At 40.5% G+C, this 24,152-nt stretch overlaps 1 protein-coding gene across 4 annotated transcripts in view; it reads right to left on the bottom strand.

Moving 5' to 3' along the window:
• The window catches only part of EXOC4 (exocyst complex component 4), a 754,775-nt gene that overhangs the window by 44,627 nt on the left and 685,996 nt on the right, over window positions 1-24,152 (bottom strand). For 3 of the 4 annotated variants that reach the window (XM_026010860.2, XM_026010859.2, XR_012002627.1), the window contains 3 exons: window positions 23,880-24,021; window positions 13,610-13,788; window positions 11,528-11,687 (listed from right to left, as the gene is read on the bottom strand). In XM_026010860.2, coding sequence (XP_025866645.1) covers window positions 11,528-11,687; window positions 13,610-13,788; window positions 23,880-24,021 — 481 coding nt within the window. Of the gene's footprint in view, window positions 1-11,527; window positions 11,688-13,609; window positions 13,789-19,478; window positions 20,245-23,495; window positions 24,022-24,152 lie in introns of those variants that run through there. The other variant, XR_012002626.1, reaches the window with a different exon arrangement.

Consider the following 24,152-nt stretch of genomic DNA (forward strand, 5'->3'; position numbering starts at 1 on the left):
CATTTACAAAACAAGAAAGGTCAGCTTCCATTTTCCAGTTATTCAGTAAGAATTCTAATAAAGTCAGTAAATGATCATTCTTGGGCTTGAGTCAAGAACAAGCTTCATATCTTTTCAGTACATGTCTTTATAGCACAATCATTTCCTGGCAGAAAAATGGCCTCGTTGGGTGAATTAATTTAATTTCCTAACCATGACAACTACAAAGGTAGTGCAGGGTATATAAATAGCACAACTGGATGAGAGATTTTGGGCAAGTCACTTCTGATTTCCATTCCCTGGGATCTTTATTGGAAATAATACTGTCTGTCATCTATGCTAATCTCTGAATCATTCCAATTCCAGCACATGTGCTACAAAGGGAGGACTACAACTATCTGCCAATAATCTTGAGGAACCCTAAATTATATATAGACATTATATATGTACAGGGTATGTTGACATTAATTGAGCATAATCAAAAGAACTCTCAAAGCCTCGTACATAAGATATGACCAATCAAACATCAATACGGGCAGGCATTATTTTTGAGAGCTTTATAAATACTCATTTTGGGGGGTACTCTCTGGGGGATAAAGAGTCCTCATTAAACAATTAATTAGAGATCGGTTAATTGCCAGAAGGTATGGAACCTACTATAAGTGTAATAAACACAGAAAAAGTAGATCAAGTAGAAAGAAGGATGGTCAGAAATAGTGTAGCAAAGTCAAATTAAGGTTTAATTTGGGAGATGAAATATTATTTAAATCTACTTATACCAATTTTAAAGAAAAATTTTTTAGGCAACAAGCCATACAAATTTTTGTTTTATTATTACATTTTATTAATAAGTACATTTCCTTCTCCCAGGGAGCAAAAGCTATTTATCCCATCATATTTCCCAATTTACTCTGGCCCCTAGGAAAGTCAGGGCTAGCTTTGTACCACTGTTGAATTCCAGAAATATAACAGAAATTTAGGGGGCACTACTATTAAAAGAATTTTGGTAGCAGACTGATCTCTCCTATAAAATTAGTCAAAAATCCCCATGATAAATAATCTTGAGTCAAAAATCTGGAGTTTTACAGGTAGAAGTTTGAAAAGGGATAGGTTATCCCAGAATTGGAGAAGTGGATAAGACCAAGGACAGACTAAAGGTAGGAAAAAACATAAGCAGAGAAAAGACCGTGAAAAATATATGCCTATGTATCTTTTCAGAAACAGAATTGCTCTCTGGCAATCAAATAACATTTTATCTAATAGGTAAGGGCATTTCATATTTTCAGCCAGGCCACCCCCAAAGCTTCCTTCAGAGGCAGTATCCACTGCTGATTCATGTGAGTGATGGGGATTTAGGGAACCACAGATACGCATCCGTCTGGATGTCTGTGGGTATTTCCAGTAGATGGCAGCATGTCATTGCTAATTCCTGTCAGCCTATACCCTGGTCAGTCCAAAAGGGAAAACCCACACCTTTTCTGCAGAAAACCAAAGAGCTGTTCCTTGTCCAAGAGGTTTGTGGGATGAAGTTAGCCTCAACAGCGGCCTTGGAAGGAATTCAATATTCTCGGCCATGCCAGGGATCATTCTGGGCCTTAGACACAATACAAGGTCAAGGATAAAGCACGGGGTTGAATTGATACACATTCAGTTTCTAGGCTTGGCTTTGTCATTCACTCTGTCACCTAAATAGTTTGCCTCAGAGAGGAGTTAGAGAGGTTCAAATGGGAAGATGCTTTAATTTACTGGGAAGATCAATTTATGGGGAAAGGACCATTTCTGGGCAGGCAGCACGTTCATGGCCTGTCCTTTTCTGCTCTTGTGCTGCAACACCATCCCCTTCCTGTCTTCTTCAGAGGCTCCTTTTCCTTCTCATGTCCTAACACATTGGTATTCCTCAGGGCATGGTCCTCCGTTTACAGTGCTCATTTCCTCGATGGTTTCACACCATAATCTGAGGCTGATGACTCCCCACGTCTGTTTGTTCAATACAGCTCCTTCCACCCCCAGCTTCTAGCTCAAGTGTCTAGTTGCATGTGAGACATCATCACAGGCAGCTGACATTTCTCACGTCCACTGGTGACCTCCATCAAACCTCCCTCTCCCTCCTCCTGGAGGCTTTTTTTTTTTTTTTTAATATATACCTAATTGGCTTTATTCAATGATTTCTGCATTGGGCAACTGCCCATCTAGCAGATAGAAGGGTACTCCTAGGACCCACTTAGCTACCTATGTCAGAAGGTACCTTGATTCCTTTTTCTTTATTCTCATGGTTCCATCACTGTCTAAATCCTGCCAATTTTAGCTCCCACCCACTTCTCAACTGTGTCCTCCATCTCCCTCCACACGGACCTCGTTCAGGCCCTACTCTCTCTTGTCAATCACCTTCCACTTGGTTTGCAGGGCCTGCAGTTTTATTGTCCTCCTCTCCACATCCTCCCCTAGCGGCTCAAGGGATCTACTTAGAATACAGGCCTGACCGTCTAGCTCTTCCCCTGAATCCATTTACCCTACAGGATCGAGTCTGAACACCTTAACATCCCCCCATCCCCGCCAAGAATTTATGGAATGCCTACTACAGGCCAGGTCCAGGGCTAGAGAAGTGAACAAGAGTCCTTGTCTTAGGCAGCTCACATTCTACTTTCCACAAACAGGTAAGGAGCGAATGAACAAGAATAGGTAAGATGGTGATATGCGCTAAGAAAAAAATGCATCGGGGTAAGTAAGGAAAACAAGGCGTCCAGGGGGGAGAGGGAGACATGCTTTCAAACTTTCGAGACGAGGCCTGTGAGGAGGGGGCAAGTGTGGTGAGCTCACCGGAGGCTAGCTCTGCTCTCCTCTTGCCTCATCTTCTACTACTTCCTTCCTCAAGCATCTGCTCCACTCGCCCTGAACTGCCTTTTCTGTTCAAAATGGCTCTCCCTTCCCCGCAGGATAACTCTGCTTAAGAGTTATCAAGCATATCAAGCATCACCTCCTCCAAAAACTCTGCCTTGATCTTCTACCTCCCTGATAGATTGGGGGAAACTCAAAAAGTTAGATATTTCCAACAAATCTCCCTCCTCCACCCCACCCAATCAATGTAAGCAGAAAACATGGGCTACTCATTTCCTGTGATGGGAAGCTTTAAGCTTTAAAGTTCAACCTCTTTTTTTTTTTTTTTAAGATTTTATTTATTCATGAAAGACAGAGATAGAGAGAGAGAGAGAGAGAGAGAGAGAGAGGCACGGGCAGCACAGGGAGAAGCAGGCTCCATGCAGGGAGCCCAATGCAGGACTCGATCCCGGGACTCCAGGATCACACCCTGGGCCAAAGGCAGGCACTAAACCGCTGAGCCACCCACGGATCCCTCAAACCTCTTTTTTTTTTTTTTTTAAACAGTTTTATTGAGATACAATTCACTCAAAGTGTACATTTTATACATCCTTTGTATACTCATAGGGTTCTGCAACCATGAGCACCATCTATTTTTGGACATTTTCATTACTCCAAAGGAAACCCATGTTCCCATTTTCTCCCAACCCTCCAGCTCTAAGTAGCCACCACTCGATTGTCTGTCTCTCTATAACTTTGCCGACTTTGGACATTTCATATGAATGGAATCATACTGTATGTTCTTTTGTGACCGGTTTCTTTCATTTAATGCAATGTTCTCAAGGTTCATCCATTTGTTATTATGTATCGGTACTTTTCTTGTGATACCTGGAAAATACCCATTGTGTGGGTTTATCACATTTTATCTAGTGCTTGATGGGTATCTGGGTTGCTTCCACTTTTTGGCCGTCACGACAATTTGTGCACAGATTGTTTTGTAGATGCATGTTTTCATTTCTCTTGAGTAACACCTAGAAGAGGCACTGTCGGGTCATATGGCAAGTCTATGGTAAGTTTTAAGTTTTGAGGACCTGATGAATGTCTTCCAAAGCTGCTATGCCTTTTTACATTCCTACCAGCAATGTATGAGGATCTGAGTTTCTCCACATCCACTCCAATACTTGCTGGGGTTGGATTGTCTGCCTTTTTGATTGGTGGGTGTAAAGTGATTATCTCATTGTGGCTTTGACTTGCATTTCCCTAATAACATCTTTTCATGTGTATATCAAGCATCTTTTCATATGTGTATGAGCCTTCTCTATATCTTCTTTAGAGAAATGGCTACACAAATCCTTTGCATATTTTTTAGTAGTTTTTCCCAATAGTTTTAGACTTACAGAAGAATCGAGAAGATAACACAAAGATTTCCCATATAACTTACACCCGGTCTCCCTATTATTAACATCTTATATTAGTATATTTATCACAACTAATGAGTCAATATTGATTCTTAACTGAAGTCCACAGTTGATTGACATTTTCTTAGTTTTTACATAATGTTCTTTTTCTGTTCCAGGATCCCATCCAGGACACTGCATTACATGTAGCTGTCATGCCTTCTTATTTTATTTTATTTATTTATTTATTTATTTATTTATTTATTTATTTATTATTTGTAAGAGAACATGAGCAGGGGGAGGGGCAGAGGGAGAGGAACAAGCAGACTCCCCAATGAGCAGGGAGCCTGATATTGGCCTCAATCCTAGGACCCAAAGGTCATGACCTGAGGAAGGCAGATGCTTAACCAACTGAGCCATTCAGGCATCCTGTCATGCCTTCTTAGTCTTCTTTTGGCTATAAACATTTTTCTCAGATTGCCCTTGTTTTTCATGACCTTGACAGTTTCAAGCAGTATTGGCCAGGTATTTCTATGAATTCTGGATACAAGTCCCTTATCAGATATATGATATGCAAATATTTTCTCTCATTCTTTCAGTTGTCTCTTCACTTTCTTGATTCAATCTCTTATTGAGCTAAGCAAATACGGTGTGTTGTACTTCTCCATATAAACCTGTGTCCTGAGGAGGCATTTCAGGCAAGGTTGATTTCTTCTTTGGTTCAGATTCCAAATGGTTGCTTCTTTACCAGTGATTTTTCTGTTGGCTTCTGTGATGATGTTCCTCTGTATGTGTATTATACACAGGGGATATAGGGCTTTGCTGGTTAAGTAAGTTTATATAGAACAGCTCCAAAGGTAAACGAGAGTTGTTGGAAGGGAGTCTAGGGCTGTAGAAGGGAGATGTGGGGCATGTAGGAGCAGAGACTGACCTCTATTAAAAATAAAACCACTCGGTGTCCAATACGGTGTCACAGCTCCTCTTCATTGTGGGAAACATATAATGAATATATATGCTAGGAAGAGCAGGGCTTTCTTAGTGACTAATATGTAAAGAGAAGTTTCTAATTTGGTCTTCTATACATCAACCCAGAAATACTCTAATTGCATTTTTGTTTGCCATAAATGCATCAGACCCTACCACAGAAGTGAGGAGGGAGAAGCCTGTTCCCAGAGCTTGTTTCTGCAGTAGGCGTAGAGAAGCTTGAGTGCAAACCAAAGCATTTCACTCCTCTTATCAGGGCCCAATCCTCTGTCCTGAGCTAATTTAACCTACTGGCACCACTAGACACAGAAGAAGACACTCTCCTCTTAACACATTTTCTTCTGGGACACAGACCTCTCTCCTGCTATCTTCCTGCCCCTTCTCAGGTTCCCTGGCTGGTCTGTCTTGTGCACTCCAACATCTCAATGGTGGACTGCCTACCCAAGGCTCAGTTCTTGGATGGCCTTTTTTCTCTGCTTGTGTTCTCAATACGATCTCATCTCTCATTCCATCTTACGGCTTTAAATCCTATCTATATGCTGATGATTCCCAAACCCCTATTTCCAGCCCAGACATCTTTCCTAAATTCAGATTTGTATATTCAGCTCTCCATGATTTCTATTCGGTTGTCTGATGTGCATTTTAAACTCAGTATTTCCAAAGCCAAACTCTTGATAGCCCCTTCCTAGCTGTCCTGTTCCCACCTCCCAAACTCAGCCTGTCTTTCCCGTTGTCTGGCTCATCTTTTCAAGTAAATCAAAACTCCATCCTTTGAATTGCTCAGAACAAAAACCTTGCAGCCACTGGCTGACTTCCAATCCCTCAGCAAATCTTGTCAGCTCAATTTTTAAACTATATCCTAATCTGACCACTTCTCATCTTCTGTGCTGCCACCATCTTGGTTTGATTCACCACCATCTTTCACCCAGGTTATTGCAGTAGTTTCCTGACAGCTCCTTCTGCTTTTGCCCTTGTCTGCAACCTCCCCTCCCGAAATGTCTATTTACAACACAGCAGCCAGGAGGGTTTCTTTCACAGTGTAAGTTACATTATGGCGGTCTTCTGTTCCAAACCATCTGATAGCTTCCTACCTTATTCAAAGTGAAAGCCAATGTTATTGCAACAGTCTTCAAGATCTCAGCTTCTTTTTTTTTTTTTTTTAAAGATTTTATTTATTCATGAGAGGCAGAGACACAGACAGAGGGAGAAGCAGGCTCCATGCAGGGAGCCCGATGTGGGACTCGATCCCAGGACTCCAAGATCATGTCCTAGGCCAAAGGCAGGCACCAAACCACTGAGCCACCCAGGGATCCCCAAGATCTCAGCTTCTTAGAATAAACCTGTGACGCAATCTCGGACTTTTTCCTTTGCTCATTCACTTTAGCCATACATTCTGGCCTTTCTGCTATTCTTTAAATGCCAAGCATACTTCTCCCTTTGGTTCTTTCCTCCTACATGTCTTTTCCTCATATGCTCTTCCCCGAGATAATCACATGGCTTTGCTCTCAGTTCTCCTTTAGGTCTTTCCTCAAATGTTACACATCATTAAGGGCTTCTGTGACCACTCTAAAATTGTGGGTTACCTTTATTAGACCCTGGAATATTCTCTTCCCCCTTTCCATGCCTCATTTTTCACCATAGCATATATCATCATCTGAGATACTTTACATTTTGCTTTTAGTCTTAATTGCCTGAATTACAATAATGTAAATTCAGTGCCCAGCCAGACTTCTCCCGTGACACAGTGCCTGGACTTCTGGGTTCTTTCAGAGACTCAGTTCTGGAGAAGTGCATGGCAGCTCAGGGTAAGATGATTTCTGATGAAAGGAACTAAAAAGGCACACTCATAAATCCCTTCCATTTTCTAGTTAATCTGCAGTCATTTTTCCAGGACAAAGTATTGCCTTGAGTCTGAAAACGCACACTGGGGTCAAAAGGGTCAAAACCAAAGCAGAGATCATTATCATAGGGGACAGAGTTTCTCTGTAATTCTGGTGATTATACAGGTTCTGCTGATCCTTTGCTTACCCGAGATTTATCCTCCTACTGGAGAGAGAGTAAAGGTGTGTAGAAAAAGGGATGGACAGCAGTGCTACAAGTAGAAGAATCAACAGAAATGGAATCACTCCAGATTCCTCTTTATTACATAAAGGGTGTTTGAATTTTCCACTGGCCAGGGAGGCTCTGGAGGTGAAAAACCACAAGAGCCTTGCAACTTTTTAAGTAAGTTTTAAGACACATGGCAACTAGTGATTAATTACTGTGTTAGAAGATAACATTCCTATAGAGATTTGCTGGAAATACAGATGCTGTCCATGCTTGATTAGACACTGCTTACGGAACGCTGAGGCTCGCTGCTGCAGTCTGTTATTTCTGGCTATTTTGGTATAGCTGTTATATTTATTTTACACAGCTTCAAATTCAGTGGAATTGATGGAACCCATTTCACGAAACCTGTCCCTACCAAAAACAGGAACAGAAAAAAAATAAGGCTATAAAGTGTGTCTATGTGTGTTTGTATGTAGGGGAGTAACAGCAAATGAGGGAGAAAGAGACAATGAATGGCAGGGATATATGGTTCCTTTCGTCAAGTGCTTTCTGCTCTAGAAGGATGCTGTTCTTTAGAGGCGTGTAAGAAAACTGACCCGTGTAAGCTAATTAAAGAACTTTTCAGGGCATTAAAGACAGACTAAACTTTGTCATTATCCAAGCCTTTCACCAACAGCAAAAGAAGCCTTGGTTGGATACCTATCCACTCCTCCAGTATACATGATGAGCACCTACTCTGACCCAGGCACTAAGTAAACAGACAGAAAGAGTTTTGGTCTCTTGGGACATACAAATCTAATAAGGAGAGGTCTTCTCAGGGGCATCTGGGTGGCTCAGTTGGTTAAGTACCTGACTCTTGGTTTCTGCTAAGGTCATGATCTCAGGGTTGTGAGATCGAGCCCCATGTCAGGCTGCCCACTCAGTGGGGAGTCTGCTTGGGATTCTCTCTCCCTCTGTCCTTCCGTGCCACATGCTCTCTCTCTCTCTCAAATAAATATATAAATCTCAAAAAAAAAAAAAAAAAAAAAAAAAGGAGAGGTCTTCTGAACCAAGATTGGAAGGATAGCATCATCCAATACTACATATTTAAGCTGCCTATATTTCCTTTCATAATCCATTAAGAGTAAAGACAATAGTTGTAGTACCTCTCCAAAGGGGTCACATTTCAGCCCATACCCACTTCCTTGGACATCATTCACAAATCCAACTATAAGAGGCATGGCTCAGTTGCCATTCAATTCCTGAAGAAACACTGCTGGCACACAGCCCGCTGATGCCAACCTCAAGACTGCCCAGTCAGTATTTCATTATTCAGATGCTGCTTTTTTTAGTACATGTTCAGGCCCCATACTGTCTGCCAAAAACCGTTAATTTACTTATTTCAGCTAAATAAAAAAAAATCATTTAAAAAAGGATGATTGAATTTAAGAATTATATTCCTCAGAGAATTAGTAATGCTCTTCTGTATCCCTCGGGCCTCCATGTTCTTAACTTCCCCTTGTCAATGTTATTATGAATAGACTAATTCAATAATGAGATCATTCCCCATAAGAGCAACCAAATAAATGCAGTATTCAGTCACACCTGGTTTCCTTAATCTGTGCAAAGAAGGCCTTCTACCAAATTTAGCCTAAAGTAGGGAATTTAATGAACACACCCACCCATATACCCACACAAAGGAAGAACAAGACCGGGAAGAAGGACAGAGAAGCAGAGGAACAGGGTAGCCATGGAACAAATGGAGGGCTAGATTGGAGAAGAAAAGTTAAAAAAGGAAGATCTATGGTTATCTTCTTTCAAAACAAAGACCCTAACATATAGATCTTGATAACTGTCAAAGTAATGCAATATTTCATCATTTCCTAAAATGTCTTTTTTTTTTTTAATTAATTTTTATTGGTGTTCAATTTACCAACATACAGAAAAACACCCAGTGCTCATCCCGTCAAGTGTCCACCTCAGTGCCCATCACCCATTCCCCTCCAACACCCGCCCTCCTCCCCTTCCACCACCCCTAGTTCGTTTCCCCGAGTTAGGAGTCTTTATATTCTGTTTCCCTTCCTGATATTTCCCAACATTTCTTTTCCCTTCCTTTATATTCCCTTTCACTATTATCCTAAAATGTCTTAAAATGGTTTCAAATTTTCTGGAACTTCTTGAGGAATCAAAAAATCGAATGAAATGATCTGAGAGTACAAATGTTGGGCAGGAGAATTCTAGACTATTGAAAACGAATGACTTCCTAGCCATTAAGGGGTTTACAAAATAATTCACCAAGGTACAAACAGGAATAAAGCACTAGGATACCATAATCATCATCGATCCTCTTCAAAACTGTTTTTGCTTTCCTCAAAGTACCAAAGGTCTGATGATTTAAGTAAAGTATAAATAGTGTTGAGACCACATGAAGAGAGGATAAAACAAGCTCTCAAATTGGAAAAGTGTATTATAAAGAAGCATTAAAAATTGAGATCAGCAAACCCAGGACAGGGAAAGTAAGAGTGCTGTTTGAAAGAAGAGCCTTCAAGGACATGAAGGGTGAGCATGGTTCATGATGAGTAACCACTGTCCCCACTGAAAACAAGAAGAGAAGAAGGGTTTCAAATGGGAAAGAGAAAAGAGATGAGGAAAAGACTCATATAAACATACATTTTACACATGTTATTTATGAGGGAAAAAAATCCTAATGTTTACAAGTGTGCAAATGATTAAATAATGGCTAATTTATATCGTGGAATATTTGTTCAGGTATCAAAAGTAATACAGTGGACCCTTGAACCACGTGGCAAGGTAGGGGTGCCAACCTCCATGAATCACAAATCTGTGTATAACTTTTGACTCTCCCAAAACTTAACTACTAATAGCCTACTGTTGACCAGATAGATGCCTTACCAATAACATAAACCATTGATTTCTAAAGAATTTATTTATTTATTTGAGAGAGAGAGAGAGAGAGAGAGAGAGAGAGAGAAAGAGATGATATGAGAGATGAGAAAGAGAGAGAACATGAGTAGAGGCAGAGGAAGAAGCAGGCTCCCTGCTAGGAGCCTGATGCGGGACTCGATTCCAGGACCCCGAGGCCATGACCTGAGCTGACGGCCGACAGATGCTTGACCAATTGAGCCATCCAGGTGCCCCATGAACAGTGTTAACCCATATTTTGTATGTTATATGTATTATATACTGTATTCTCACAACAAAGTAAGCTAGAGGAAAGAAAATGCTATTAAGAAGATAAGGAAGAGAAAATACATTAATAGTAATGTACAAAAAAAAAATCTGCATATAAGTGGACCTGCACAGTTCAAACCCATGTTGTTCAAGGATCAACTGTACTTTGAAGACTATTAGTGGCTTTGGGAAAAATAATGTTTTCAAAGAATATTACTGATATGGGAAAATACAATTAAACAAATATAAAATTACATTAACATAGTTCCAATTTTGTACAAAGAGAAATTATATGCATGCATAGTATGATAATTCACTTGTATCCATGGCACAGGCACAGAGCCAGGAGAAATTGTACCGACTGTCATAGTCTCTAGATGAAAGGCTTATAAGTAACATTTATTTATTTTTTTTGTATTTTATGTTACATATCTTAGGCAATGAGCAAATATTGCTTTTATAAGAAAGTACTGAAGTTTTGTAGTAAGAGGAACTTAGGTTAGAGCACAGGAAAAACTCTGCCCCAGGGAGGTTAAACATCCAATAGAATTCTACAGAGGGACGCCTGGGTGGCTCAGTGGCTGAGCATCTGCCTTTGGCTCAGGTTGTGATCCCGGGGTGCTGGGATCAGGTCCTGCATCAGGCTCCCACAGGGATCCTATTTCTCCCTCTGCCTAGGTCTCTACCTCTCTCTCTGTGTCTCTTGTGAGTAAATAAAATCTTTAAAAAAATTTAAAATTCAAAAAATAAAAATAAAAATAAATAAATAAAATAAAATAAAATAAAAATTACCTTCTTTAAGACTCAAGAACATCTCACTGGTTCATTTTTTTTTAAACTAACTTTATAAGTACTAAGAATCTATTTTTCCAAGTAATTTTTTTTTTAAAGATTTTATTTATTTATTCATAGAGACATACACACAGAGAGGGGCAGAGGCACAGGCAGAGGGAGAAGCAGGCTCCATGCAGGGAGCCCGACATGGGACTCGATCCAGGGTCCCTAGGATCAAACCCCGGGCTGCAGGCGGTGCTAAACCGCTGTGCCACTGGGGCTGCCCTTTCCAAGTAATTTTTATAGGCAATGGGATCTTGGCTTTGGTATGAGGGACTGAGCCTGATCTTTCCTCCTACCTTGCAAAGTCCAGGTCGGCCTCCCGCGACATGGTGATGTTGGTCAGATTCTGCTGAAGGACAAAGATGTTCCTACACATCTTCTTGATGCCGGACTCACTGATGCGCCTGAAGTACTGGGCACCATTAATGAGGATGCAGGAGATCAGGTGACCCAGTCCTGAAGGGCCAGCGCAGATCAGTGGGGGGAAAAGAGGAGACGGTTAGTACCACCTTGCATGAACTTATACACCGATCTGGAAGGGTTTCTCTCTTCAAATTCTCCACAAACTTAAATGACCAAAGGATGTCTATCCCTGAGGATTGTTGCACCCACTGATCTTACAATAGTTTCAGAGTATACAATGTCCTAGTAGTCACAAATGGAGAGGCTCGATTCAACATAACCACTGCTCCAGCCCTGCCATGTTATACCTCAAGCTACCAGGCCAAGGGCTTAGAAAATATGCCAGGTTGTTGTTTTTTTTTTTTTTTTCCAGGTTGTTATAAACAACCGAAGAGCATGGAAACTTTCTTTTTCTGTAAGGAGGTTCTGGAAGCAGAGAAGAACATGTGAAAATACAATGATCCATTTGGTTTTCCCTTCCTCCCACAAAATGTAAGTACATGTATATAATAAATTATAATAATAATAATTAAAAATAAAACCCAGTAGAAGTTGTCTGCTTTAAATGATCACTATGCACTAGCAACTTCAAATAATATCTGTGATAAAATACTCCTTTCTGCCATGCCAAAGAAGCCTGAGACTCTGTTACCCCCATTCCCCACTCCTTGGCAAATTCAGTATTATGCCTTTTGAATTTAGAAAGTAGTATCACAGATAAATACCTAGAGGTTTTTACACAGAAAGTCTTCAATGCATTATTTCTTCCCCTCTATTCTAAGTCAGAATGTTACACCCATATTTCAAGAAGAGAACTGCTACTCATCAGAATGAGAGGTTAAGAAATGTCTGGGCAAATGAGAAGGTAAGTCTAGGAACTGTGAATGTTGATACTACAGGGCTTGGAAGAGCCACAGTCAAGAGTAAGGAGGCAACTGTAGTGAGCGAGGAGTGACTTCTCAGGGGGGCAACGGAGCTGCCAGCTCCAGAGGACTGCTTCCAGATTCTCAGTGCCATGGGGAGAATAGTTTACCTTTTAATCACCAATTCTTTTTGGCTGAAGTCTTTTAGGGATAGTTCCTTTCAGAACGCATCTTTATGGCATCATTTAGTGGGAAAATAGGATTTCTTATTTTTTGGTCTGCATTTTGGGGGACGTAACTGATTCTTAAAGCAAGCAATTGCCAAGCATTTCTTTCTTATCCCCAGGTTCTATAATCTTTTGCACAAAGAAACTTCTTAATTGTTTTAAAATAACATTGGCTTAATTCTGAGAGACACCATAGGTACCTTTGGCACCCAGGCCTACATATAAACAAACCAGAAGAAGAAGGAAGGGAATATAGTTTGAAGTCCTAAAAGACCTTCCCATGGGAGGAATTTGGCATGAAAAATGATTTGGCTGGCATCACATATTTCAAAATGTTGAAGCTGAATGCCATTACATGGAACTTGCTTTCATACTCTTCCTTGCCTGCCTGCCCCAAGGCATTTATGGATATGGACTTCCTAAAATCTCTGCTGATCAGAGGTTTCTGTTCTTTTCAGACAATAGCCTGTTCTTTGAGAGAAAACTTTCATTTCTGCTGATAATTTTAGTCAATGAGAGCTCTTTTAGAATCTTCTCATTTTATGTGTGCTTCTTTTTCTTTTATGAGCTCCTCCTGAACTAACTCATGGTCCACTCTATGTGTTTACACAACTCTCATGAGTGGTATGTCAGGGAGGCAGCCAGGCTGCCATCTGCCTTATGTTGGATTAAATCTTCCCAACCAGGAGCAGATGGCAGCCATATTGTTGTCTACCTAGCTATACAGAGAGAGACCAGATATTGCAGCTTTAATTCAAAAAGGAAAAACCAAACCAAACCCAAACCCAAACAACTACAAGTTTTGAATTTCAATAGTATAGAAAAAACAAAAAGACCTTCACCCTTCCTTCCTCCTCAAATCCTAGGGACAGAGGCAGGGTCTGACCTTCAAATATATATTGGAACTTGTGCTGCTGAAGGCTGGCACTCATGGCCTCTTCAATGGCACTGATGTCTTTGTTGAGCTTGACCACCAGAGGGTCATAATCCATACTTTCCACATTAGCAACGATGGCATAGTTCCCCTCCTTTGCAAGGGGGATGAGATAGTGGAAACAGTGAACCCTAAAAAAGGCAAAGATGGAGAGAGCAGTTAGCAATATATTTTCCTGATGAAAACAATAATTTTTTGGGACAGAATACTCAAATATTTAAGGCAGCAGTGGCCCTGTAAATATTTATGCACTCCTCTGCTTGTTCACTAGAAAGCCATCTAACGAATAAGTGAGTGATCTGGAGCCAGTCAGTTTCTGTGATCCTCACTTGCTTATTAATCCAAACATTGGGCTGAGCAGTAAATGAGCTCTAAAACTCCTTTCAAAGACTGGGTTATATGCATAATGTGAAAAGCATTCTATCTTTTAAAAGATATTGCTGTAGCAAAACTGAGAGGCACAGGTCACAGAGCTCTAAAGAGTTGGCCTTGGAATGATACTACTTTGGTTTCAATTCCCAATTCCAACATTTACTAGCTGTGTGACTTCAGGCGCATCACTTCCTTTATGTCTTGGTTTCCTTATCTGTGCACCTGGGATGACAACAACACTTACCTCATAAGGTGCTCTGAGGAGCTACTAAGTACCAAGCATATGGCATAGGCCTGGCATAGAGCAAGTGCACTGGAAGTGTTGGCTATCATCAGTCTTATTACAATTAGCCTGTTACTTAAGCAAAACACTAAAATAAATTTACTTATTTATTTAAGAATAAAATTGTGTTCGCACTTGGGAACGTGAGACATGATTTTGTGCCCTAAAAGACTCCACAGCCTCCTGGGGCAGACCAAAACATCCCAACCAAACAGGGGCACTTGGGTGGCTCAGTAGTTGAGCATCTGCCTTTGGCTCAGGCTGTGATCCTGGGGTCCTGGGACTGAGTGCCACATCAGGCTCCCTACAGGGAGCCTGCTTCTCCCTCTGCCTATGTCTCTGCCTTTCTCTGTATCTCTCATGAATAAATTAATACAATCTTTAAAAAAGAAAACCCAACCAAACAGCAACAAAAAACAACCCAATACAAAAACCCCAAAGAAGGCCTCTTCTTTTCAGAAGTGTCTCAATCTGAAGCACATGTGTCAGTGTGCCATGGACATCTGCCCTGGGGTGTCAGGGAAGGGTTTGCAACAGGAGGTGATACCTAAATAAACAAGATGATCTGAATGAGCTTGAGGAAGGAGGGCACTCCTATGTTGGCATGGCCTGAGTCATTCTTTTTTTTTTTTTTTAAGATTTTATTTATTTATTCATGAGAGACACACAGAGAGGCAGGGCAGAGACACAGGCAGAGGGAGAAGCAGGCTCCATGCAGGGAGCCCGATGTGGGACTTGATCCCGGGTCTCCAGGATCACATGCCAGGCTGCAGGCGGCGCCAAGCCGCTGCGACACTGGGGCTGCCCAGCCTGAGTCATTCTGACCATGCACATTTCCTAGGTTCTCTTTGGTAGTTATTGGTAACTGCCAAGAAGTCTGAGATGGGTAAGGACTGGCTACTCTGTGACTTTTGTGTTAAGCAGTAACAAAAGCAAGTTTCAGTCCAAATAATTCTACCTCACAGGCTTTTTAAAAAAAAAAAAAAAAAAGAAAAGAAAACAAAATCCTCCATCCATTGGCAGGCATACTTCAAACAGACTGTACTCTAAGCCCAGTGAAGTCGGAATTATTGTTTTGGGTGCGCTGTTTGATCGTGCCATGGGAGGCTTACTAGAGGTAGACGTGAACACCCTCAGAGTGAAAACGCTGTTACCCTCATGGTCTGCATCAGGTGACAGGAAATGTTCCAGACAAATGACTGCAAAAGCTTTGGGCATTATTCCTAATGATGGAGCTTTAGGCTTGACTGTCATCTTTCCTTTTTTTAAGTAAGGTTTATTGAGAAATAATTTGTAAACAGTAAAACTCACCCTTTTCAGTGTCTAGTTCTATGAGCTTTGACAAATGCACACAGTTGTAACATCACAACTATAATCAAGTTATAGAACGATATCATCATGCCCAGAATTCCCTTGAGCCCCTCTGCCGTCAAGCCCTACCCAGACCCCAAGGATCTGGCCACCACTGATCTCTTTACGCTCCCTAGAGTTTTGTCTTGTCCGGAGTGCCATATAAATGGAATCATATAGTATGTAGCTTTGGGAGTTCTGCTTCTTTCTCTCTGCTTAAAGCATTTGTGATTTGTTCATGTTGTGTTTGTTCCTTGTTACTGATGAGCACATTCCCACTGCACGGAAATACTACAGTTTACCTAGTTACCAGGTAATATCTGGGGTGTTTCTCGTTTTGGGTGATTATAAATAAAGCTGCTTTGTGTACAGGTTTCTGTGTAAATATAAATTTTCATTTGTCATAGGTAAATGCTGGAAGTGAAACTGCTGGGTCATGTAGTAAGTATTATTTTAACTTTATAAGAAACAGCCAAATTGTTTTCCAAAGGAGCTATGCCATTTTGTTTTCCTACCAGCAATGATGCACCAGAGCTTACTGATTTTTTTTTAAAGGTTGTGTTTATTCATTTTTAGAGACAGAAAGAGCAAGGGGAGGGCAGAGGGGGAGGGAGAGGGACAAGCAGACTCCAAGCTGAGTGTGGAGCCCCGTGCAGGGCTCGAGCTCATGATCCTGAGATCACGGAACCAAAGCCAAGAGTTAGATACTTAACTGACTGAGTCACACAGGTGCCCAAAAATTGTAAGACATTTTAAGAACACATTGTGATTTGATTTGATAGACATACATCTTGTTGAAGGATTCCCCCAATCTATTCCCCCAATCTATTCCCCCAATTCATGTCTGGCACATATTTATCCTTAAAAAAAAAAGAAAGAGAACATTTAAGTTCTACACTTTTAGCATCTTAGCAAATTTCAATTATATGATATTGTGTTATCAACTAAAGTCACCATGTTTTACATTAGATTCTGAGGCCTTATTCAAATCTTATACTAAAAATTTGTACCTTTACTAACCTCTATTTCTCCAACCCCAGCCACTACTTTTCTGCTCTATGTTTCTATGATTTTGACTTCTTTTTTTGATTCTGCATATAAGTGATATCATGCAGTATTTGTTTTTCTTTGTTAGAAATTTCACTTCAGCTAAAGCCTTTGGGTGTTTGTTGGGTTAAAAAATTATTTTTACTTATTCTAACAGATATATAGTTGTATCTCACCGTGGTTTTAATTTTCATTTTCTTGATGACTACTGACGGTGGGCATATATTCATGTGCTTATCCACCATCCATATACTTTTGGGTTCATAATTCTTGCCCAATATCCTTTTTTTTAAAGATTTTATTTATTTATTCATGAGAGACATACTGAGAGAGGCAGAGACAGAGGCAGAGGGAGAAGCAGGCTCCCCTTAGGGAGCCCAATGCAGGACTCGATTCCAGGACCCCAGGATTATGCCCTGAGCTGAAGGCAGATGCTCAACCACTGAGCCACCCAGGTGCACCTTGCCCAATATTTTTATTGGTTGTTTGTTTTCTTCAGTTTTGAGAGTTCTTTATATATTCTGGATACAAGTCCCTTATTAGATATGCATTTTGGGAATATTTTCTCCTACTCCTTGGCTTGCCTTTTCATCTTAACAATGTCTTTTAAAGAACGGTTTTTAATTTTGATGAACTTCATAATTTTTTTCCTTTATGGATGGTGTTTTTGGGTCATACATAAGTCATCTTGGCCCAAATAAACTCACAAACATTTTTTGTCCTAAGTTTTCTCTTAGAAGTTTTATGGTTTTAGGTTTTATATTTAGACCAATGACCCACTTTTAAAAATCTTTTAGAGATTTATTTATTTGAGAGAGCATCCACAAGCAGGCAGTGGGGAGGGGTAAAGGGAGAGGGAGAAGCAGACTCCTCCTGAGCAGAGAGCCAACGTGAGACTCAATTCAGTACCCTGAGATCATGATCAGAGTTGAAGGCAGATGCTTAACTGACTGAGCCACCCAGGTGCCCTGATCCATTTTGAGCTGTATTGTATAGGATGTGCTATATTCTTACAACTTGCTTATGCAGGGGAATCTTAAGATCTTGACTACCAGCTCATTTTCATTATGGGTGATCATCTAACAGCTGCATCAATTAATGACTAATTTCCTTTCTCCAAAAAAAATTCATACTGGCATTCCTGTGCTAATTGGCAAGGTGTATAGTGTTAATCCAGACACCAGTAACTGCGCTGGTTGCAGCCCCCTCTGAAATGTGACCTTTCTGATATCGTGAAAGCTGACCAGTCCTGGGGTGGGATTCACGACTAGGGAGACTGATTGCTACTGCGGTTGAAATTTAAACTGAGTAGCTCTTAGCCGAAAATAAAATCAAGCCATCAGTGCTAAAGTATTTTTATAGTAAATTACAGATGACATAACTCCAGATAATGGGAAAACCATTATAAAGCATGAGGCCAAAAGCATGAGGCCTTTGAATGGCATGAAAGAAGGCCAGTTTTCGGGAATGACAAGGGGTTCCTTTTAGTACACACAGATCACATGTGAAGACGGAGGCACGAGGTGAGCTTGGGGAGATGGGTAGGAGCCAGGTGATTATCAGCTTTGGGGGCCATCTATGGACTGTGGACTTTATTTGAGAAGCATAGGGAGCCTTAGGAGGATTTTAAGAGGTGAAATGATATAATCAGATATGAGCTCTGGCAAGATCACTTGAGCACAGTGTACAGGGTAGAATGATGGTGAAGAAGGGAAGCCGCTGACAGTACAGAGACGACTTTGGACATTCTCAGGAATTAGAGGTGAGAGCTTATGAGATCCTGAAGTGAGTGGTGCCGGAGAGAAATAAGACTGCTTGGAGGTACCCTCTTCCTCTCCCAAAATGGCAAGAGATGAAAAAGAAACTAAACTAGTCACTGGCAAATGTCAAATTCAAAAAGTGTTTTCTTTACTTCGGGTTCTGACATGTTGTTGCTGACCTTAACACGACTTTGGCATTAAGGATCTCTGCAAATATTGCTGATTACACAGCAGGATGGGTGATTTTCAGAAAGTACATGCACACTTTGGATCCCAACAGTGGCAGGCGGCTGCTGTTGAGCCCACTTAGAGCCCTCCTGATGGTGAGAAAAATCAGCTGATAAAGGCGACATTCCTGGCATCTTGGGCTCAAATGGCAACTTAATTTTCCTCTCCTAAACTTCAAATAGGAAATAAAAAAAAAAAACCTCAACAATTTTTAATGGTCGCACCACGTCTTTCATCTTTTGGGGGTGTTGTTTGCCTTATGCTTCAAACTGCAGAAAGGGGTGCTTGTTGGTTAAATGTGACCTACAGTGACACAGGTAAAATGTCCAATGCTCTTTGGATTGGTCCTTCAACAGAGAACCTACTGGATTTGAGAACACTTTCTGGTTTGAACTTGAACGACGCTACAGAAAAATATGCGCTATGGATATAAAGATATTTTGGTGAATAAGACAAATTTTCGGCATCTGAAGTTGTCTGGACTTCTTGCCAGCATTTCCCACTATTTTTTTCCCCATTAATTTCTTTGTCTATTCTATCTGTTCTCTCCTATTCCAGTGGCTTCTGGGGTAAAAGTACCAGACACAGTACTAACCAGCCACTTCTTCATTGCAGCAGCTCCTGAATGACAGGGCCTAAGTCCTAATTCTCTTTTATGGCAGGATGGGAACAAAACAACCACTAGGAGATTATAGTGACAAGGAAGATGCTGGCCACGCAGCCTCCGTACTTCTGAGATACATGTAGCAGATGACTGGGTGAAATCTGAGTCTCCAAATCATTTTCTTTCTTTTTTTTTTTTTTAATTCATTTTCTTTAAAGAACAACAGGTTTTGTTTGGACAAGAAGCGCTTACTTTGGGTTTCATTTCAAACCAGCTAATTCTCAAGAAGCATTCAAGTTTTTATCGGGCACCTATTATGTAGCAGGACTGATCCAGGGTCTGGGGCCATAAGAATAAAAGTGGTACGCCTGATTCCTGCCTTCTAGGGGACAACAGTCTCTTCCACTGTAAACCACTGGGATAGCAGAGGTGCTTGGCACTCTCCTTATTTTAGCGTTACCTTAATTTAGCGTTACCTTATTTAGCGTTACACATACACCAAATGTGTATGGTACATTTACCAATGTACCATATGGTACATTGTACCATAGTACAATGTACTGACCTGCCAGTGAAATGCCTTACTCGTTTTATCGTATTAACTGTATAAACACACATGCACACAAATGCTTGTTACTGAGACAAGGAAAGAATGAAGTATGTCAATATGTATTACCTGAGCCATCCATGGGGCTCTCTGCCTAGTTTTATCTACCATACTTTATTTAAAAAATTTTTTTAAGGTTTCCCATTGCTCTGTTTTTTAAAAAATTTATTTATATTCAATTAAAAAACATATACTGTATTACTGGTTTCAGAGGTAGAGGTTAGTGATTCATCATTTTTTTAAAAAAAATTTATTTATTTATTCATGAGAGACACAGGCAGAGGGAGAAAGCAGGCTCCATACGGGGAGCCCGATGTGGGACTCGATCCCAGGACCCTGGGATCACACCCTGAACCAAAGGCAGATGCTCAACCGCTGAGCCACTCAGGCGTCCCTGATTCATCAGTCTTATATAACACCCAGTGCTCACTGTATCTCCACCATACTTTAAAAGGAACAAAGACAATGAGCAGCATATTCATAAGAAAGCAACCTGAATGTTGAAACCATGTTATATGAGAAGGTGAGGGAATTTAATTTAGAAACAATAAACATGTTTAGTGCTTTTCGTAAAAGTCAAGGGAAGAAAATTCTGTGTCAGGGACTGTAAAACTCGGTGCTTTTTGTTATTCATTCTTACAATGACCTTTATCTGTTTTTAAATGATTGCTGAAAGAGATATAGCAATGGGTGTTATCGTACTGAATGGTTTCTTGTAAAGTTAATAAATAATGACCAAAGTGTGTGCAGCATTAAGAATAGTACTGTCATGACGTACAAATATTAAAAGGGCAGAATACAGGTTAAGGATCTAAAAGACTTACTCTGACGTGTTGAAAATCTCCCACTCGGAATGAACTACACTCCGAGAGGCTAATTCTGGATGTGGAACACATTATGTTCTCAACACAATCAATAGCATGAATTCTAGGAGTTGTGATAGTAATTAATTCGATGTTCCCTTGCTTTTCTGTGCAACCCAAGTAATGGAGGCATTAGAATGTTTCTGATTTTTGTTTTTGTTTCTGCCTATTGCATGGATCTATTCATAGAAACCACCTGATTTATTTTATTGTCAGCTTGTAAATAAATATAAAACAAATCTAAAAATTATTGTAAAACAAGTCAGAAAACATAGTGGAAGAGCCTTTCTTTTTGGACAGCTGCATGTGAGAAATATCAGAAATGATGCTGTGTAATAAAACACTTCAAATCTGCAATGCTGCTTCCCTGACTCCGCTCATAAAGTGCTCACAAGCAATTAAGAAGTAACTCATTGGACAAGATAATGAAGAATGAAAAAAGCACGCGGCATACAAAAGAAACGACACCCACAAAACATGATCAATTATGCTTTGCCTGAGCACACCTGAAAGACATCCAAGTTCTAACTGGAGTCCAGACACATGAACTAAAATCCTATTTATGTTTTTAAAACCTTAATCTAGTAAAGACTCCAAATGAAAAAACAAAATGCTACATGAACTTTAATAATGTCTCATGGTAATACAGATGTATTACTATACAGTTTCCGATCTAGAATTTTCTGATCCTCCAGTTGCAAATGTCTGTATCCGCCAGCTGTCTATTTGATGTTGCTACATAGAGGTCTAGTAAGCATCTCACACTGAAATCTCCAAGATGGAAGTCTTGATGTCCACCACCATGCCCCCATTCTTCTCCTCCCTCAGACTTTCTCACCCCAGTTAACAGCCCTGGAACCCACATAGTTACCCTGGCCCCAAAGCTGGTGTGGTTTGCCTTGGGTCCTTTCTTTCACTGCCACTGGCCCCTGCACCGAATCCAACTGATTGACACATCTCATCAGCTCTACCTTCGAAATATATCTCAAATCAACCTTTCTCACACCTCTACGTCTGCCACCCTGGTGCTCGGACCTGGTCTCAACAGTCACTATGCTTCCATTCATATTTCCTCCTACAATCCCTTTTCCAAACAAAAGCTAAAGTGCCCTTTAAAAAATGAAAAGTAAATGAATGAATGAATGAATCTCTCTCCCTTGCTTAAAATCTTTCTGTCTTCTCCAGGCACTTAGAATGAAATCTCAACTTTCTTTTCTGTTCTTTTTTTAAATTATTTACTTATTTATTCATGAAAGATACAGAGAGAAAGGCAGAGACATAGGCAGAGGGAGAAGCAGGCTCCAGGCAGGGAGCCTGATATGGGACTTGATCCTGAGACCGCCGATCACGCCCTGAGCCAGGGGCAGGTGCTCAACCGCTGAGCCACCCAGGCATCCCTGAAATCTCAACTTTTACTTGGTCTGAGGGTCACTCTAATCGGCCAGGCTTCATGACCACACATGGTCAGGCCCTAGCATGCCTCTTTATGTAACCTTCTACTCCTCTTCCCGTCCTTATTCACAGGGCTAGAGTGACACTCCTCTCCATTCCTCAACCCTGCCAAGCTCGACTGTCTTGGGACCTTGGGGTGTTGCCCTCTCTGTCAGAAATTCTTTGTACAGATGGTTCCTTCCTGTTACCATGTCATATTTCCTTTGGCCATACTACTTGAAAGCCAAAAAAGCCAATACTCCTTCATAGTCGACCCCAGCTACTCTCTCCAATGTCCAGAATGATAGGACTAACCACATGTGGCTGTGAAGCACTTGAAATGTGACCAGTCTGAATTTCAATGTGCTGTAAGTGTAAAATATGCAAATTTGAAAGGCTTAGTACAGAAAAAAAATGAAGCTCATCAATAATTTTTACATGAGTTACATGCTGAAATGATAGTATTTTGGATATACTGGGTTAGAAAAAATATAATTTATTATATTATCTACTTTTTCAGATGACTATTAGAAAATTTTAATTATGTGGTTTGAACATATAGCTCACTTTTATAGTTCTATTGGATAGCACTGCTTGATTTCATTATGCTATTTTATTTTGTTAGTTGTACTTATGTGAAATTATCTTTTTTGTTCATTCATTGCCTGTTTCCCCCCCTTAGAATGTAGTTCCATAAGAGCAGGGCCCTTGAGTGATTTTTTCATTGCTGTATCCCAATTCCTAGAACACTGCCTAGCACAGAGAGGACACTCAGTAAATGTCTATTGAATGAACAAATGATTGAAAACTTCCCAGTCTTTTCTTTCTACCATTTCCATAGATGTGATAAGAGAGGCCACCAAAGCATTAGCTTGTTCCACACCGCAGGGGAAAAAACAAGAGTCCAAAAATACAGAGTCTTTGAAACTACTGTCCTGAATTATTATTTAATGTAATTTCTTTTTGGGTTGTAAGTTCTTGAAGGAAGGGGTCATAGCTCTTGCATCTGTATACTCCTTCACTAATCAGCAGAGTACATTAGTAAAAATATCAGTGACAATAAAATCACCATAATCATAAAGTTACCACATTTTGAGCATTTATTTTGTGGCAAGCATTGTACTAATTATTATTTCATTTACAAAGTCTGTAAGTTAGGAATTACTGTTTTACTTTTACAATAAGAAAACAAGGTTACTGGGGTGCCTGAGTGGCTCAGTCAGCTAAGCGTCTGCCTTTGGCTCAGGTTATGATCCCGGGTCCTGGGATCGAGTCCCATGTCGGGCTCTCTGCTTAGCGGGGAGCCTGCTCCTGCCACTCCCCTCTGCTTATGCTCTTTTTCTCTCTCTCAAATGAATAAATGAAATCTTAAAAAAAAAAAAAAAAAAAGAAAGCAGGATTGGTAAAGGTGATTAACTGACTTAAGATGGCTTAGTAGCTGGTAGAGACATTCAAATCCAGATCATTCTGATGTCACAGGCCAGGCAAACTCTGTATCACCATATTTCTGATACAGCACATGATTCCAAACTTTCACGGTGATTAACACTAAAAATCACAGTCAGTATAAAAAAAGGGCATCAATGATAAGTTATGGTGACACTTTCTAGAAAGAAGCAAGTGATATATGACCCATGATGCATTTAAACTGCAGTCTTGCGCTTGGCTGTGTCATACCTGACTTCCAGATGTAGGACCAGCAAGCAGCGGTCAGCCATATCCTGGAAGGATTTGGCAAGCTCACTCAGAGTCTGCATGATCTGCTCTGACACTGGAGGAAGATCCATGTTCATATGGCTCTCTTGAGCAGGAGACAACACTGAAAGAAGGAGAAGAAAATATCAGTCACTGCACCAGATACCTATAGATCTGCTTGAAATGACATCTTACTCTGTTGCTCATCATGTTTTTGCCAATTTGGCTAATGCTGGTGTTGGCAGCATTAGATGT

The sequence above is a fragment of the Vulpes vulpes genome, chromosome 7 (assembly GCF_048418805.1).
Source record: "Vulpes vulpes isolate BD-2025 chromosome 7, VulVul3, whole genome shotgun sequence".
Taxonomy (NCBI): domain Eukaryota; kingdom Metazoa; phylum Chordata; class Mammalia; order Carnivora; family Canidae; genus Vulpes; species Vulpes vulpes.